At 40.9% G+C, this 18,246-nt stretch overlaps 1 protein-coding gene across 3 annotated transcripts in view; it reads right to left on the bottom strand.

Moving 5' to 3' along the window:
* Window positions 1–18,246, bottom strand: part of tdrd3 (tudor domain containing 3) — a 106,867-nt gene that overhangs the window by 39,437 nt on the left and 49,184 nt on the right. For all 3 annotated transcript variants that reach the window (XR_011886598.1, XM_072263479.1, XM_072263480.1), the window contains exon 8: window positions 3,349–3,495. Coding sequence is in view for 2 of the 3 variants with exons in the window: in XM_072263479.1 (XP_072119580.1) it covers window positions 3,349–3,495 (147 nt within the window). In the remaining variant the exon portion in view is untranslated. The remainder of the gene's footprint in view (window positions 1–3,348; window positions 3,496–18,246) is intronic.

The raw sequence follows: 18,246 nt of genomic DNA on the forward strand, positions 1-18,246 counted from the left end.
TCTCCTACCCACCCGGTTTTTCACCCATCACTTCTCGCTATCCTTCTTCCCTTCCCCCACCTTTTTATTTTGGCATCTCCTTCCTTTCCGGTCCTGAAGAATGGTCTCAGCCCGAAACGTTAACTGATTACTTTCATGGATGCTGTCTGACCTGCTGAAAAATCAAGGCAACATACACAAAATGCTGGAGGATTTCAGCAGGACAAGCAGCATCTATGGAAAAGAGTAAACAGTCAACATTTCGAGCCGAGACCCCTCAAAAAAGAAGAGTAGATCAAACAAAAAGGTAGGAGGGGAGGCAGAATGATCCCAACAGATTCACAAGTCTACTTTGGCAGGACAAAAGCCAAAAAAGCTGCATATCACCTTATTTATTTAAAGATTCAGGCAGAATAGGCCTTTCCAGCTAAATGAGCCCCACCACCCAGTAACCCACCTACTTAACCCTACCCTAATCACCGGACAATTAACAATGACCAATTAACCTACTAACCAATACACATTTCATCTGTGAGAGGAAATCAGGGCACCCAGAGGAAACCCACATGCTCTCAGAAAGAACACACGAACCCTCTTACACGGGATTGCAGAGTTGTAATAGCGCCATGCTAACGGTGCTCATCCAGAAATGAAATTATAGGGCTCCAAGAAGCAGATCTATCTGGCTGTCCCAGTGCAAGCTGGTATTCAGGCAAGGCAAATGATAAAACTAATGGAACACAATACAGAAAGCAGTTATATGAGCCATTGATTGCATCCATGAGTCTCACGAGACCATGGATCTGAGCCTGGAAAGTCTCTGTGCCGTTGTGATGAGGCAATACTGGAGTGTCCTCTCCAGGGCGCAGGCCTGGGCAAGGCTGTATGGAAGACCAGCAGTTGCCCATGCAGCAAGTCTCCCCTCTCCACTACACTGATGTTGTCCAACGGAAGGGCAAGGGCCGATACAGCTTGGCACCAGTGTCGTCGCAGGAGTTGCCAGAATGAGGTTGAAGGCAACATCAGACTGCCTTAGGGACTCCAGCTCCGGATTTGTCCTCAGGGTTTACTCCCAAAGCCTTTCCCATGAGTGGGGATGGCCGCAAGGCAGCGGAGGTTTGAAAACAAGAGTTTTCCCTCTCTTAGATGGACTGCCTTCCCAGGCTGACGAGCTCCATCTACCCGAAGGCATTGATATGATGATATCAAGAGCAATGTATAACATTGGCTGTCTCAGCGGTCCAGATTAATGCAGTATAGAAAGGTGTTAATCCTTTGGAAGTAATTCACTTTTTTTTTGACTGATACCTGAAATAGGCAGATTTTTTGAGGAATGATTAGACAGGTTAAGTTCGTATCAGTTGCAGTTTTGAAGAGTGAGAGGGAACTTAGTTGAAATAAGATCGTGAGTTGTGGATGTTTCCTTTAGGGAGAGTCTTAAACTATGGACTACTGTTTAAAAATAAGACAAATGAGGGAGGAGGTCTTAAGTTCCATCAAATATGTTTTTTAAAGAGGTAATTTTTTTAATAAACAAAGGAACAGATGGGCACAAGGATAGGCATGGCATTTTCTTGAAAATTTCTATGTTTGTTCATTAACCATGTTTCAAAATCCTTACATAAATAAAAATCTGAACAAATAGCCTTTGAAGTGATAAATGCCTCAAACAAATCTCTGGTTTCCAGATACATGCACATTAAGAAATAGAACATATGAAAAACAAAAATCACATACAACTTCTAACTAGCAGGTTTAAAAATATATCTTATTTGCTGAAGAATACATTCTATGCCTTCGATGTTTTATCCCAATTCAGATTAATATGGAGGAATATCAGTTCCTCAATCACAATGCAAAACTTTTAACTATTTTCTTGGTCATATTTAAACCAATGCAATTAGCGCGTGCGGTCTTGAATAAACTTTTAGCATAAGAGAACTCCCTCCCCTGAATGCCCTTATGCCATGATTTCCAGGTATATCGTACCACTGATGGGAAGAAACCAGAAACAATATGATTCTAAGAGTATAACCATACCGAACGCTTGTTGACCTGTCCATCACAATTGTCCCAATTTCAGCTCGAGTTAAAAGATATCAGTGAGAAGGATAAAGATTTTGTACGATCATTCAAGGCTCATTCCCTGAATCAATACCAGATAGTTCCTCAGTTTCAATATTACTGACAGTTTTGAATTGTTATGCTACCTACAAGACAGTTCGGATTATCATTGTCACAGATCGTCTATTAGATAGGGATATAATAATTCATTCTCCAAAACATTACTGAATCCATTTTTTTTAAACCAAAGCTTTCGTAACTTAGCATTTCTATCTCTTCTCCAAAATCATTTAATGGCCTGAATTAAAAATTGGACACACTTCTCCAGCTTACCATCCATTAATGTAAATATATACTTTTTCTCATTTATTCACAGATTACAGCCTCATGATCCAGACCATTAAATGCCTAATGCTAATAGTCCTTTAGTCACAGGATTTGCTAGACCATTTCAGAGTGTACTTAAAGACTAGCCTGGAAGACGAGCGCACATTCAGGGTGCCAGATTTTTGTGGCACTGGAGACTGGCTGATTCTAGGCCAGGAAAACACAGAACTTTGGGAGCAGCAGGTTAGCTGCTGTGGGCAGTGTGTTCAGAGACCTGAGCCTTTATGGGGCCAACTCTCTGGGCAGAGTTTGGAAAAAGTGATGCAACAGACTTGTAACATCATAAATCAGTGAAGTCTTTGTTACATCTCCCCTGTCACTGAGAAACAGGGACACCTCTTCTTCCCTTATGTATGAGAGGGGGAGACAGAGAGGGACAGCGCGCGTGTTACCGAGTGAACGAGTAGTCTTTTGGGTACTGCAAGTCTGTGTCTTTATTGATGCTTTGCTGCATGTTTGAGTGCTTGGTGGGGGAGAGAGGGTCGTTGCCTTGCTGCTCCTTGTGCCTGGGAGGGGGGAGTTGGGGGGGATTTAGGGTTCTAACATATAACTATCAATCATTCTTTGGGGCACTCCTCTGTTTTCGTGGATGGTTGTGAAGTAAAAGAATTTCAGGATCTATATTGTACACATTTCTGACATTAAATTGAAACCTATTGAAACGTTAGATCCCTTGTTCAGAGATACGCTTCATTCAGGACAAACAATTTCACGATTTTCTAGCATGGAGTTTGGTATCAGTCTTCAGCCAACAGCAGAGGGTAGGTATCAAGTTCAAAAACGCGATTTCATAATTTGTTGAAATCCCACCTCTTTAGAGGCATTAAAAGATATTTTAGGAGGCAAACAACTCATGCTTAAAACAAAACCAAAATTTTGTACAACTTTTACATAAAAAATGAAACCTAAAGGCCTTACCAATTCTCGATATACTCCTTCAGGTTTCCCATCCACTCTTTGACTTCTTTCCTCTTTGTTCTTCTGAAAGGTATCCTTGCTTCTGTTACCGACACCACTTGAGTTTAAATTGCTCCGGGCATTGTTCCCACCACCAAATGTCTTCGCCTTGATTACAACAGGAGGGAATTAGTTTGCAGAAGTCCCCTTCTCATGACCATACTCCGATGTAGATTTGAGAAAGTGCAGGATTTTAAAAATGCCACTTGAAATTTTGACCATTAGTTCTATGCTGCATAATTTCAACCATTAAAATGAAGCAATAAAGAACATAGATCAAAAAGATGGACTCAAAACTATTCCATGCTCAAATTAAGTGAATCTCAATCAAGCACTTTTGAAACAATTGAAGCTACTTAATTTGCTGAATTTAATTTACTAAAGTAGTTTTATTTCAATGATGGATTTCAAAACTCCGAAGACCACTTCTAGAATACAAAGTCACAATATGACAAGCGGAACTCATGCTTTTGCCCCGCTGGCACCAGCAAACCCCATTCCAAAGGAGTTCCTTGTCCATTTCTACTGCTGAATATATTGGAGGACCAGGTCTGGTGGTATCACGATAGCAGTTTTAAAGAATTCTTTAAACAGAACAAAACTGGCACAGGCACAGTGGGTTACCAGATTCTTTGAAATACAATCTCAGTAAAAAGCTCTTTCCCAATTTTGCTTGCTTGGAATGAATAAGTGTGTGAAGTTACAATATTCAAAAGTCAAATAGACACTGCAATGTATATTGGTTACAAGGTGAACAGCAGGGAAATTCATCCAGCTTTCTGATCTACTGCAGTTGGAAATTTTGCCCTCAAGAACTGTAAACTAACATCTTACTAAAACAAAGAGCACACTAAGCTGCTTTTTTTTTCAGTATTTTTCCCCCAGAATAATATAGGTTGCTGCCTTTAGAATTTGCTTCTATCTCATGGGTTTTTAGTTATCACTGAACTATTCCTAATAATAACCAAAGGGAAAGCAACTTAGATATACATAAGGAACATTGGAGATGTTGAAAAGTACATATTGGACATCTGAAATTAAAAAAATTAACTTGAGGCAGTTTCTGTGAAGAGAGAAGAAGTCAATATTTTGCACTGATGAACTTGCACATGTGGTATCTTCTATACTGGCAAGACCAAGAATAGAAAAAACGAATGATTTGCAGAACACCTGTGCCATTTGCAGTGGATGTCCTGAGCTCCCTGTTCCATGCCATTTCAACTCCTCTTCCTCCTCCCACACTTACACCTCTATCCTCAGCTTTTTCCACTGCCAAGGTGAAGCCCAGTGCAAATTAAACGTCTTATTTTGTGCCTGTGAAGTCCACAATCCATGTTCAGATCATTGTATCTTCCATTCTCAAGTAATTTACCTCCTGTGCAGCCCATCCTCACCCTAACTCCAGAACAACTACTCGCTTTTTTTGTTCATTTTCCCAAACTCCTGTTCACAACAACCATCACCCATTTCCAAACCACTCTCCATCCACCTTGTACCCACATATGTCATCCATCAAATTCCTTCCCACCCCACCCTCTCCCCCAAATCTGGTTCCATCCATCCTTCATCCCTCCCTTAGTGATTCCCATTATCAACTTTCATGCATCTCAGCTTCTAGTTTTAGCCTTTGTATCAGTGCCTTCACCTTCCAGCTCGTCTCCACCTTGTCTGTAACATCTCCCATCTACTTGACATTGGTGTCCAGCTCCATCCCACCCTTCCTCTCTCATCCCACCCACCATTATTCACCTTTTCTTATCCTTCCATCACCTATCAGCCCACCTCATCCCTCCCCTTTACTCATTCTACAAGCCCTCCTCCCTTTCTAAACTCAATCCTGATCTAATGGTCTTGACCTGAAATAATGACAACCCTACCCCACCACAGATGCTACTTGATATGTTGAATTACTCCAGCATTGTTCAGTTCTGACCTTTCATTAATTCTTATGCAAGGTTACTGATACAAATCATGATCTACATTGTCCTTTGCAGATGCTGCCTGAATTCTGATTTCCAGCAATTACAGTACAGGTGTCCCCCGCTTTTTGAACCCTCACTGTTACGAAAGACCTACATTAGTACCCTGTTTTCGCTTTCAGAAGGTGTTTTCACTGTTACGAAGAAAATCAGCGCGCGATAAAAAGCAGCGCGCACCCTGAGCAGCTGCTCTGACCTGGATTCGGAACGGCACTGCTTAAACACGTTGCATTGAGCAGCCGTTAGCAAGATGAGTTCTAAGGTGTCGGAAAAGCCTGAAGAGTAAGGGTGTTACACTTAGCGTAAAACTAGACATAATTAAGCATTTCGATCGTGGTGATTGAAGCAAGGACAAAGTGAGTTTGGCTTGTGGGAACTGACAACGATGATGTTGAAGAGGTTTTGGCATCCCATGAACAAGAACTGATAGATGAAGAGCTGATGCAATTGGAAGAGGAAAGGATAACAATTGAAACCGAATGCAGAAAATGAAGCAACTGCGTGACATTTTCGCTGCAATGATAAAATACTTTAATTTTGAAAAGATACGTAGGTTTAGGGGATATTTGCAGGATGGTCTGAGTGCTTACAAACAACTGTATGATAGAAAAATGCGCGAGGCTCAGCAGTCAAGCAAGCTTTCCACATCAGCCACAGCAGACGACGAACCTCCACCTTCGACATCGAGGCAGGCAGCCATAGGAGAAGATGAGCTGCCTGCCCTGATCGACAATGAGATGACACCCCCGTGTCCCACCACCCCAACACCCGGGCCCCGGACAGATACCGTACTGATTCGCGAAGAATGCTGCGGTAGCTGGGAGGCACACAGCACATCTCTAAGAAAAAAGCCGAAACAAACATGCTAGTTAATTAGGTGCCGCCTAGCACGTAATTATCGGCCCAGATCAGAGGCAATGCAATCGGCAATTGCCCCTGATCTGCGCCGACCTAATTAATTAGCATGTTTATTTCGGCTTTTTTCTTAATGATGTGCTGTGTGCCTCCCGGCTACTGCTGTGTTCTTCGCAGCAATGTATTGGGTCGGTGGCCCGGAGGGTGGGGGCCACTGCACCACCCAGCCTGCGATGACTCAGTCTAACAGACCATCATCAGTGTGCTTGGCGCTGTTTTTCCAATTCCGGTAAGTGATACTACACTGTACATACATTATTTTTACTTTATATAGGCTGTGCATTTTTACGTGTTATTTGGTAGATTTGGCAGCTTCATAGTTTAAAGGTTACTGGAGAGCGCGTTTATGCCAACAGTGCTTGCGTGAGATTTTTGCTACGGAGATCTGTGCAGGCAATCGTTGTAGAGAAGTATTTCTACTTTATATAGGCTGTGTATTTATCATATCATTCCTGCTTTTACTATATGTTACTGTTATTTTGGGTTTTATGTGTTATTTGGCATAATTTGGTAGGTTATTTTTGGGTCTGCGAACACTCACAAAATTCTCCCATATAAATAAATGGTAACTGCTTCTTCACTTTACGACATTTCAGCTTACGAACCGTTTCACAGGAACGCTCTACCTTCGGATGGTGGGGGAAACCTGTATCTCATTGTACAGCTTTTGTACACTTTAAAAGTGTACTTTTCTTGAATGATCCTTGAAACTGGTATTAATTGCAAATCTGGCTCTTTCAGTTAGGGGAAAAGAAAGTGTTCATAAACAAGAGAAAATCTGCACATAGTAGAAATCCAAGCAACGTACACAAAATGCTGGAGGAACCAGGCAACATCTATGGAAAAGAGTACAGCTGACATTTTGGGCCAAGACACTTCAACAGGACTGGAGAAAAAAAAGGTGAGTAGATTTAAAAGGTGGGAGGAGGGGAAAGAGAAACACAAGGTGATTGGTGAAACCTGGAGGGGGAGGGATGAAGTAAAGAGCTGGGAAGTTGATTGCTGAAAGAGATACAGGGCTGGAGAAGAGGGGAAATCCAATAGGAAAGGACAGAAGGCTACTGAAGAAAGAAAGGGGGGAGGAACACCATAGGAAGCAATGGGCTGGCAGAGAGAAGTTGAGAGGGGGAAACAGGGAATGGGAAATTCTTAAGAGGGGTGGTGGCATTACCAGAAGTTTGAAAAATTGATATTCATGCCATCAGGTTGGAGGCTACCCAAACGGAATACAAGGTGTTGTTCCTCCAACCTGAGTGTGGCCCCATCATGACAGTGGAAGCGGCCATGAACTGACATGTTGAAATGGAATGGGAAGTGAAATCTACGTATTCTGGGTCTTGAAGAATCAATTGAAGGTGCCCACCTCACAGAGCCCTCTGCAAGTTTTAAGCAGCTATTCCCTGATTTATTGCCATCTGTGCCTAAGTTGGACTGCGTCCACTGGTCATTGGCCCCCAAACCAACGTCGGGGGAGTGATCTAGCTCGGTTGCTTTATGTTTTCATGAATTTCATACTAAGGAGCTTTTAATCCATCATACCCGTCGAGTAGGAATGATCCATTACAACGGGAAGATGATCAGATTCGAGGAAGATTATACACCAGAGGCTATGGCTGAACGTGCTAAATATAAAGAGGTCATGTCGCTGCTTTATAACAAAGGGTTTAAGCCCTCCCTTTGCTTCCCCACACGTCTTAGAATCGTTCAGAAAAATGCCGTGCAGAAATGGCTGGGATTGGTTGAACACACACAGAAGTTTTTGAAAGTAGAAGATTAATTGCGTTATCTCTCTTACAAGAGCAATTATCTTTTTAATGCTGGATAGAATAAGATTTTAATAAACTTATGTTTTGACCGTTTATATATCTTGTTTTTTGATATTTTCTTTGATTTTTTTTTTAGGCTTTTCTATATATTTTTCTGAAATTGTTAAAATGAACCTTAGAAACCACAGAAAACTACAGCCCAGGAACAGGCCTTTTGGTCCTTCTTGACTGTGCCGAACCATTTTCTGCCTAGTCCCACTGACCTGCACACGGACCATATCCCTCCATACACCTACCATCTACCTATCTGTCCAATTTATTCTTAAATGTTAAAAAAGAACACGCATTTACCACCTTGTCTGGCAGTTCATTCCACACTCCCACCACTGTGTGTGTGAAGAAGCCCCCACCCCCCAATGTTCCCTGTAAACTTTTCCCCCTTCACCCTTAACCCATGTCCTCTGGTTTTTTCCTCCCCTTGCCTCAGTGGAAAAAGCCTGTTTGCATTCACTCTATCTATACCCATCATAATTTTATATACCTCTATCAAATTTCCCCTCATTCTTCTACGCTCCAGGGAATAAAGTCCTAACCTATTCAATCTTTCTCTGTAACTGAGTTTCTCAAGTCCCAGCAACATCCTTGTAAACCTTCTCTGCACTCTTTCAACCTTATTAATATCCTTCCTGTAATTTGGTGACCAAAACTGAACACAATACTCCAGATTCGGCCTCTTATGTTTTGGATTTCTGATCTAAGTCTTTTTTTGCCCGTTTTGTCTTTGTAGGAACATAATAACCTTGAATGATTGGAGTTTTACCAGCAGGATTTCTTTGGGAGGGTTGTCTTGAGGGTTTAGCATGCTGACTGTCCTTTGGCCGGCTTTTTGGCTTTGGGAGGGAAGGGGGTTGGGGTCTCTTTTCTTTTTTCTCTGGAAGCTGGGTTCGGATACCATCCAAATTTTCTGTTTGAGTACCCTATTTTATGGTTCGTTCTCTGGTTCAAATAACTTATGGTCAGATCTTTTAACTTTTCTGTTAATTAGCATTTAAAATGGATCGAAATACTAAATTATTCAGTTTTAATGTGAAAGGGTTATATTATCCTGTGAAAAGGAATAAGATTTTTGCTTATATTAAAAAGTTAAGGGCCCCCATTATTTTTCTACAAAAATGCATGTACGTAATTGTGACAGCGCTTGCCATTTTAAATTGGTGGAAGGATTTACAATTTCATTCTTCATTCAGAGCAAATTTCGAGGGGTCTCAATTTTTATAGACAATACAACTTCTTTTGTTCAACATAAAATTGCCTCTGACTCTAACGGGCGATTTGTCATAGAGTCAGGGAAACTAGATAATAAATTAATTGTATTTGCTAATGTGTACGTCCCCAATGTGGAGGACCCAGGATTTTCTGAGCGTTTCTTTTCATTCCTGCCAGATTTGAGTCTTTATTCTTTAGTGATGGGAGGAGATTTTAATTGTTATCTTGACCCAGTAGTAGATTGTTCTTCTCTTAAATCAGCCACACCTACTAAATCAGCTTTATTTATTCAATCCTTTCTAACGAAATGTGATATTGTTGATGTCTGGCATTTTTTCTACCTAGCAGAAAGGAAGTATTCATTCTTCTCTCATGTCCATCATTCCTATATCAGGATTGATTTTTTTTTATTGATAGTCAAATGATTCCATTAGTTCAATCCATTGAATATAAAGAAATAGCTGTATCCAACCATTCTCCTGTATTTCTATCTTTAAATCTTCCTGGTTTCACTCATATAAACAGATCCTGGTGTTTTAATTTAACTTTAGTTATCTGGTAAGGACTTTCTAAAATTTCTGGAGAATCAAATTACTCTTTTTTTTGAAGAAAATGCATTGGAAGAGACTTCTAGTCTTATCATTTGGGATACTTTGAAGGCATATATTAGAGGACAAATTATTTCCAATACTGCATATATTAAGAAAAAAGCTAATAGAGAGAGAACTGACTTAGTTTATCAATTAAAACAATTCGACCAGAAATATGCTTTGGCACCAGACCCAAACTATACAAAAGATGTATTGAAATTAACGATAAATATTATCTTATAACGTATCCAATTGAAAACCAACTTTTAAAAGATAGAAACCAATTCTATATACATGGATAAAAAAAACTGGTAAACTATTGGCTAATCAATTGAAGACCTTTACAGCTAAACAACAAATTAAAGAAATTCACAAAACCGATGGTGATTTGACAACTGACCATTTTGAAATAAATGACACTTTTAGAGAATTTTATTCTAAACTGTATAGCTTTGATTCTGTTAAAGATAATACTACAATGAACAATTTTTTAGACAAATTAAATCCTCCTGGACTTTTGGTTGATAATCGAAAGCAGATGGATCAACCTATTTCTCAGGAGGAAATCACTGAGGCTATATGTTCATTGCATTCTGGGAAATCTCCAGGACCTGACGGATTCTCTGGAGAATTTTTATAAGGCTTTTTCACAATTGCTTATACCTTACTTATGTTCTATCTTTACTGATTCCTTCAAGATGAGTAGGTTGCCATAGTCTTTTTATGAAGCTTCCATGTCGCTTATTCTTAAAAATAAGAATCCCACTGAATGCTCTTCATATAGACCAATCTCTTTACTCAATGTTGATGCTAGGATCCTATCTAAAGTTTTAGCCCACAGACTCGAGAATATTTTACCTTCTATAATATCTGATGATCAGAGAGGATTTATTAAAAATCGATACAGGTGCCCCCCACTTTTCGAACGTTCGCTTTACGAAACCTCACTGTTACGAAAGGCCTACATTAGTTAACTGTTTTCGCAAACAGAAGGTGTTTTCACTGCTATGAAAAAAGGCAGCATGCAAAAAAAAAAGCAGCGCGCGCCCCGAGCAGCCGCTCCTCCCCTGCATTCAGAACTGCATTCTAGCCGGCATTGCTTAAACATGTGCCTGAGCATCTGTTAGCAAGATGAGTTCTAAGGTATCGGAAAAGCCTAAAAGAGCTCGTAAGGGTGTTACACTTAGCGTAAAACTAGACATAATTAAGCGTTTCGATCGTGGTGAACGAAGTAAGGACAAAGTGAGTTTGGCTTGTGGAAGTTGACGAAGATGATATTGAAGAGGTTTTGGCATCCCATGACCAAGAACTGATAGATGAAGAGCTGATGCAATTGGAAGAGGAAAGGATATCAATCGAAACTGAATGCAGTAGCGCAGCGGTCCCCAACCCCCAGGCCGCAAAGCATGCGCTACCGGGCCGCAAGGAAACAATATGATTTGGCAATATGAGTCAGCTGCACCTTTCCTCATTCCCTGTCACGCCCACTGATGAGCCATTATGCACCCAAGGTCGTGACCCACGCGACGTCCACGTCAGCGCAGGAAGATCAACTCCTCGAGCTTGCAAAAGATGGCGGGCTGAAAAGTATATTTGACATAACATCTCTGCCGGCATTCTGGATCAAAGTCAAGGCTAAGTGTCCTCAGACAGCCACAAAAGCACTGAAAACGTTGCTTCCATTTCCAACATATCTCTGCGGAAGAGTTTTCTGCAATGAATGCAACGAAAACTAAACTGCGGAATAGACTGGACATAAGGAACCCCCTTCGAGTATCGCTGTCTCCCATCACCCTTCGATGGGACCGTCGTGTTGCAGGGAAACAAGCCCAGGGCTCCCACTGATTCAGCGATATTGGTGTGTTGCAATTTTGTATGTTCATACGGGGAAAATATGTGCTGTGTGTTTAATATCCAAATGTTACTTAAAATGTTATGATGCTATTGACGTACTTATATCACCATATAGCAATTACAGCACGGAAACAGGCCATCTCGGCCCTTCTAGTCCATGCTGAACGCTACTCTCACCTAGTCCCAGCGACCAGCACTCAGCCAAAAACCCTCCATTCCTTTCCTGTCCATATACCTATCCAATTTTTCTTTAAATGATAATATCAAACCTGCCTCTACCACTTCTACTGGAAGTTCGTTCAACATTTACTTCAAGCTCCCCTGTCCTCCCGAAAATTCACTTATCACTATATTCATTTGAGGAAAATATGCGGTGTGTTTAATACTAAATTCGTTAGATAAACCCTTTTAGAAACAAAATTGAGTGTATTAGCCACTTATCACCTATATTCCGGTCGTGATTAACACACCCCCCCCCCCGAACAGAATCGCCAAAAACGAAAAAAATCAGCAGGTACACGCATGCGCAGGTGACGCATGCGCTCTGGTGCCCACGCAAGGCTTCATGGTCATTGTAGTCTTTCTCTCGGTAAACACAACGCATTTGACTGCTACTCTTGTCCGTTGGCAACCCTACCCCCACCCCCACCCAACCCTCCACCCCAATCCGCAAGAATATTGTCAATATTAAACCGGTCCGCAGTGCAAAAAAGGTTGGGGACCCCTGCAGTAGCGAACCGACCGAAAGTGAAGTCATCCAGGAACTGAACGTGAAGCAACTGCTTGAGATTTTCACTGCATTGATAAAATACGACTTTAATTTTGAAAGGATACATCGGTTTAGGGCATATTTGCAGGATGGTTGAGACCTTACAAAGAACTGTATGATCTAAAAATGCGCGAGGCCCATAAGTGATACTACACTGTACATACATTATTTCTACTTTATATAGGCTGTATATTTTTAGGTGTTATTTGGTATGATTTGGCAGCTTCATAGCTTAAAGGTTACTGGAGAGCACTTGCGCCGTGTTTTTGCCGACGGCACTTGCGCTGTGTTTCTGCCAAGAGCGCTTGCGTGAGATTTTCGCTACAGAGAACAGTGCGGCAATGATTGTGGAAAAGTATTTCTACTTTATATAGGCTGTGTATTCATCATGTCATTCCTGCTTTTACTATATGTTATGTTATTTTAGGTTTTGTGTGTTATTTGGCATGATTTGGTAGGTTATTTTTGGGTCTGCGAACACTCACAAATTTTCCCCATATAAATTAATGGTAATTGCTTCTTCGCTTTACGATATTCCGGCTTACGAACCGTTTCATAAGAACGCTCTACCTTGGAATGGCAGGGGAAACCTGTATTCCTACTTTAATATACGGCGATTGTTAAATATTATTCATTTTCCATCCAAGGAAATATCGGAATGTGCGATTTCTCTGGATGCGGAGAAAGCTTTTGACCGAGCTGAATGGAATTACCTATTTAAAACTTTAGAAAATTTTAATTCTGGGCCCAATTTTATTCTTTGGATTAAATTACTTTACTTATCTTCCTTCGCTCGGGTCCTTACTACTTTTCAGAATTCTAAACCAATTAAACTCCAACGTGGAACCAGACAAGGATGTCCGCTGAGCCCTTTGCTTTTTGATTTGGTATTAGGACCTTTAGCAATTGCCTTTCAAGAGTCTAAAGATATCACCGGTATCTTAAGGAAAGGTACTATTCATAAAGTCTCACTTAATGCTAATGACTTGTTGCTTTTTATATTTAATGTTACAACTTCTTTACCCTCTATGCTTCTTTTACTGACTAATTTTAGTCAGTTTTCAGGATACAAATTGAATTTACATAAGCATGAATTGTTTCCTTTAATTAATTTGATACCTTCCTTTTAAAATTGTAAGATAACAATTTACATATTTGGGTGTAACAATCACCATGAATTATGAGGATCTATTCAAAGAAAATTTTCTAACAATGAATTATATGAAAAAGACACTTTCTAATTGGTCGCCTCTCTCTTTATCATTGATTGTTGAATTAATTCTAATAAGATGAATATTTTACCTAAATTTATACAGGTTTCCCTGCCATCCGAAGGTAGAGCGTTCCTATGAAATGGTTCGTAAGCCGAAATGTTGTAAAGTGAAGAAGCAATTACCATTTATTTATATGGGAACATTTTGTGAGCATTCGCAGACCCAAAAATAACCTACCAAATCATGCCAAGTAACAAATAAGACCTAAAATAACAGTAACATATAGTAAAAGCAAGAATGATATGATAAATACACAGCCTATATAAAGTAGAAATACTTCTCTACAACGATTGCCTGCACAGATCTCCGTAGCGAAAACCTCACGCAAGTGCACTCGGCAGAAAATCTCACGCAAGGGCTGTTGGCATAAACGCACTCTCCAGTAACCTATGAGGCTGCCAAATCTACCAAATAACACGTAAAAATACACAGCCTATATAAAATAGAAATAATGTATGTACAGTGTAGTATCACTTACCAGAATTGGGAAAACAGTGCCAAGCACACAGATGATGGTGTGTTAGACTGAGTCGTCGCAGGCTGGGTGGTGCAGTGGCCCTCACCCTCCAGGCCGCTGACCCAACACATTGCCGTGAAGAACACAGCAGTAGCCGGGAGGCACACAGCATACCTTTAAGAAAAAAGCCGAAATAAACATGCTAATTAATTAGGTGCTGCCTGGCACGTAATTGTCGGCACAGATCATTGCCGATTGCATCGCCTCTGATCTGGGCCGACAATTATGTGTCGGCAGCACCTAATTAATTAGCATGTTTGTTTCGGCTTTTCTCTTAAAGATGAGCTGTGTGTCTCCTGGCTACTGCTGCATTCTCCGCGAATCGGTACAGTATCTGTCCAGGGCTCGGGGGTTGGGGTGGTGGGACACCGGGGTGTCATCTCATCGTCAATCAGGGCAGGCAGCTCATATTCTCCAATAACTGCCTGCCTCGATGTCGAAGGTCGAGGTTCGTCGTCTGCTGTGGCTGATGTGGAAGGCTTGCTTGTCCGCTGAGCCTGCGCATTTTTCTATCATACAGTTCTTTGTAAGCATTCCAACCATCCTGCAAATATCCCCTAAACCTACGTACCCTTTCAAAATTAAAGTCGTACTTTATCATTGCAGCGGAAATCTCACGCAGTAGCTTCACATTCATTTCGCTACTGCATTCGGTTTCGATTGTTATCCTTTCCTCTTCCAATTGCATCAGCTCTTCATCTATCAGTTCTTGGTCATGGGATGCCAAAACCTCTTCAACATCATCGTTGTCAGTTTCCACAAGCCAAACTCACTTTGTCCTTGCTTCGTTCACCACGATCGAAACGCTTAATTATGTCTAGTTTTACGCTAAGGGTAACACCCTTACTCCGTCAGGCTTTTCCGACACCTTAGAACTCATCTTGCTAACGGCTGCTCAATGCAACGTGCTTAAGCAATGTCATCCCGAATCCGGGGCAGAGCGGCTGATTTTCTTCGTAACAGTGAAAACACCTCCTGAAAGCGAAAACAGGGTACTAATATCGATCTTTCGTAACAGTGAGGTTTTGTAAAGCGAACGTTCGAAAAGCCGGGGACACCTGTATACCTTTTTCCTGTTTATGTACCTGCTTTTATTTGTCTTTACTTGATTCTTTAGATTCGATTCTTTCTTCCGAAATATGGAAGAACAGAAAACCCCAATTAAATAAAGCCCACCTTCAAAAAATTAAAAAGAATGGAAGCCTTGCTCTACCCAATTTTAAGTTATATTATTGGGCAATTAACATATTAACATCTAGTTATATTATATTAATCTTGAGGATTGTCCAATATGGGTCTTTTTGGAAGCCAACTCTGTTATGAAATTTTCTATTATTTCTCTTCTTGGATCTTCTCTTCCTTTCTCTTTAAGTAAATTAACTGACAGTTTGGTGGTTAAACACACTTTGAGGATCTGGCTACAGTTTAGAAAACATTTCCGTTTACTGGGGTTTTCCCTTTCTAATCCTATTTCTTCTAATTTTTTTTAAACCATCTATGACCACTTGTTTTTTAGAGCATGGGATAGATTAGGCATTAAACAATTTCAGGATCTTTTTGTTGGAGGGATCCTTTCTTCTTTTGAGCAGCTCTCAGTGAAATACAACCTATCAAATAACATACATCAAAGTTGCTGGTGAACGTGATTGTATCAGTGTGATTTAAATATAGTGCATTTTGTGCTACCTTATTTTGATTTATAATAAGTACCCTTATGAATTCTGTATTTGTGTATATGAAATTTAATAAAAATATTGGAAAAAGGAAGGACGTGAAATTAAAATGGATGGAAAGAAGATCCTACTTCTTCTGCTGGACGGAGCGTAGGTGCTCGGCGAAGTGGTCCCCAATCTACAGCAGGTCTCATCATTTTTCCAAGAGCCCACACCAGCAGCACTGGACACAGTATATTACCCCAGCAGACTCATAGGTGAAGTGTCGCCTCACATCAAAGGACTGCTTGGGGCCCTGAATGGTAATGAGGGAGGTGGTGTAGGGGCAGGTGTAGCACTTGTTCCACTTGCAAGGACAAGTTCCAGAGAATTACCATAAATTCCAATGTATAAGCCAACCCCATTTTCAAGGTTAAAAAAGTGACTTTTTCATGTTATCTTTGTATAAGCCGACCCCTTTTGTAGAGGTTTTTGATTTAACCTGAAAAGATCACAAGATCTCACATACCAGTACTCAGTTTTGCAAGATCCGGAACCTGGAAATTTTGTGAACCAGTACCTGCTAAGAAAATAGGCCTACACATGGTAGAGCATTATAAGCAAATTCTTAATAAATCAGGGGGGGAAGTTTTGGATTAGGTTTCCAATGGTAAAGAATCCTCTGAAATGTACCCCCATGAAACCATTTAGCGCCCATCGTAATCTTGTTAAAACATAACACGGTGGCGGGATTAGTACGTGTACTCAGTATTGAGTTTGCGACCACCATGTACAAAAGATTAAAATGAATGCGATATGATGCTGGCTTCAAGCTGAAAGTTGTTGATTTTGCAAAAGGAACGAATAATTCTGCAGCTGCTGAGAAGTTTAGTGTAAGCGAGAAGCAAGTGAGAGAGTGGAGAAAGGCAGAGGACACGCTGAGGGAAATGACAAAGACAAAATGTGCAAACCGCAGGAAAACATGCCAGTGGCCAGAACTGGAAGAAAAAGTTTTAGGGTGGGTGAATCACCAGCGATCGTCTGGATACATTGTTACCAGAGAAATGATTTGAGTTCAAGCATTGAAATGGGCCAAAAAACACCGTGAGGTCAGCGAAAATTTCAAAGCTACGCGAAGTTGGTGCACCCGATTGACAAACAGACATGACCTTGCGTTGAGACAAAAAACAAAGATTGCTCAGAAGATGCCCAGCGACCTTGAGAATAAGATTACGGCCTTCCAATTGTTTGTAATCAAGCATCGAAAGGCACATTCTTACCCGCTGTCACTGATTGGTAACATGGACGAGAGACCAATGTTCTTTGATTTTACTGGCAACCACACTGTCAATCAGAACGGGGAGAAAACAGTCCTTGTCAAAACATCTGGACACGAGAAACAACATTTTACTGTCACGTTAACGTGTATGGCTGATGGGACCAAACTACCACCGATGGTGATTTTTAAGAAGAATACATTCCCAAAAAAAGAAAAATTCCCACAGGGTGTTGTTCTTTACGTTCAAGAACACGGCTGGATGGACAAAGCAGGTTGCTTGAAGTGGATTAGAGAGATGCGGCGTCGATGTCCCGAAGGTTTCAAGAAGGAAAAGTCGCTACCTGTCTGGGACATGTTCAAAGCGCACTTGTCAGGTGAGACAAAAGCAGCATTGAAAGCTGAAAATACGGACATTGCAATCATCCCCGGTGGTTTGACGTCTGTGCTCCAGCCACTAGATGTATTCATGCGTCGACAATGGAACGAATGGACGACGTCTGGAAATCAGTCATTCACTCCAGCGGGAAATATGAGGGCCATATCTCTCGCTACAGTTTGCGAGTGGATAGTGCAATCGTGGGAGGAAATGAAGGCCGAGTGCATTGTGAAGGCCTTCAAGAAGTGCAGCATCAGCAATGCTTTGGATGGCACTGAAGATCATTTGCTTTGGGAAGAAGACAATGAAGACTTGGCAACCAGTAAAGCTGCAAATGACAATGTCAAAGCAGAAACTGACAATCCTTACGATGATATGGTGACTGCTGAAGAATGGGATGCGATTTTCGGAGAGTCAGGTAATGAAGAGTGTGAGAGTTTCAAGTTCTGAACGTTTGACAACAACAGTGTGTATAAGTAAATTGAGAAACAGTATGTGTTTTGTAGATCTTTCATTTGCGTAGATTTCATAAGCGTTTGTATTTTCTTTTGTATTTGACTCAAAAACAGTCAATAAATGAAGGACCGAGATGGCCTGTTTCCGAGCTGTAATTGTTATTTGG

Source organism: Mobula birostris, chromosome 7, assembly GCF_030028105.1.
Source record: "Mobula birostris isolate sMobBir1 chromosome 7, sMobBir1.hap1, whole genome shotgun sequence".
Classification (NCBI taxonomy): Eukaryota; Metazoa; Chordata; class Chondrichthyes; order Myliobatiformes; family Myliobatidae; genus Mobula; species Mobula birostris.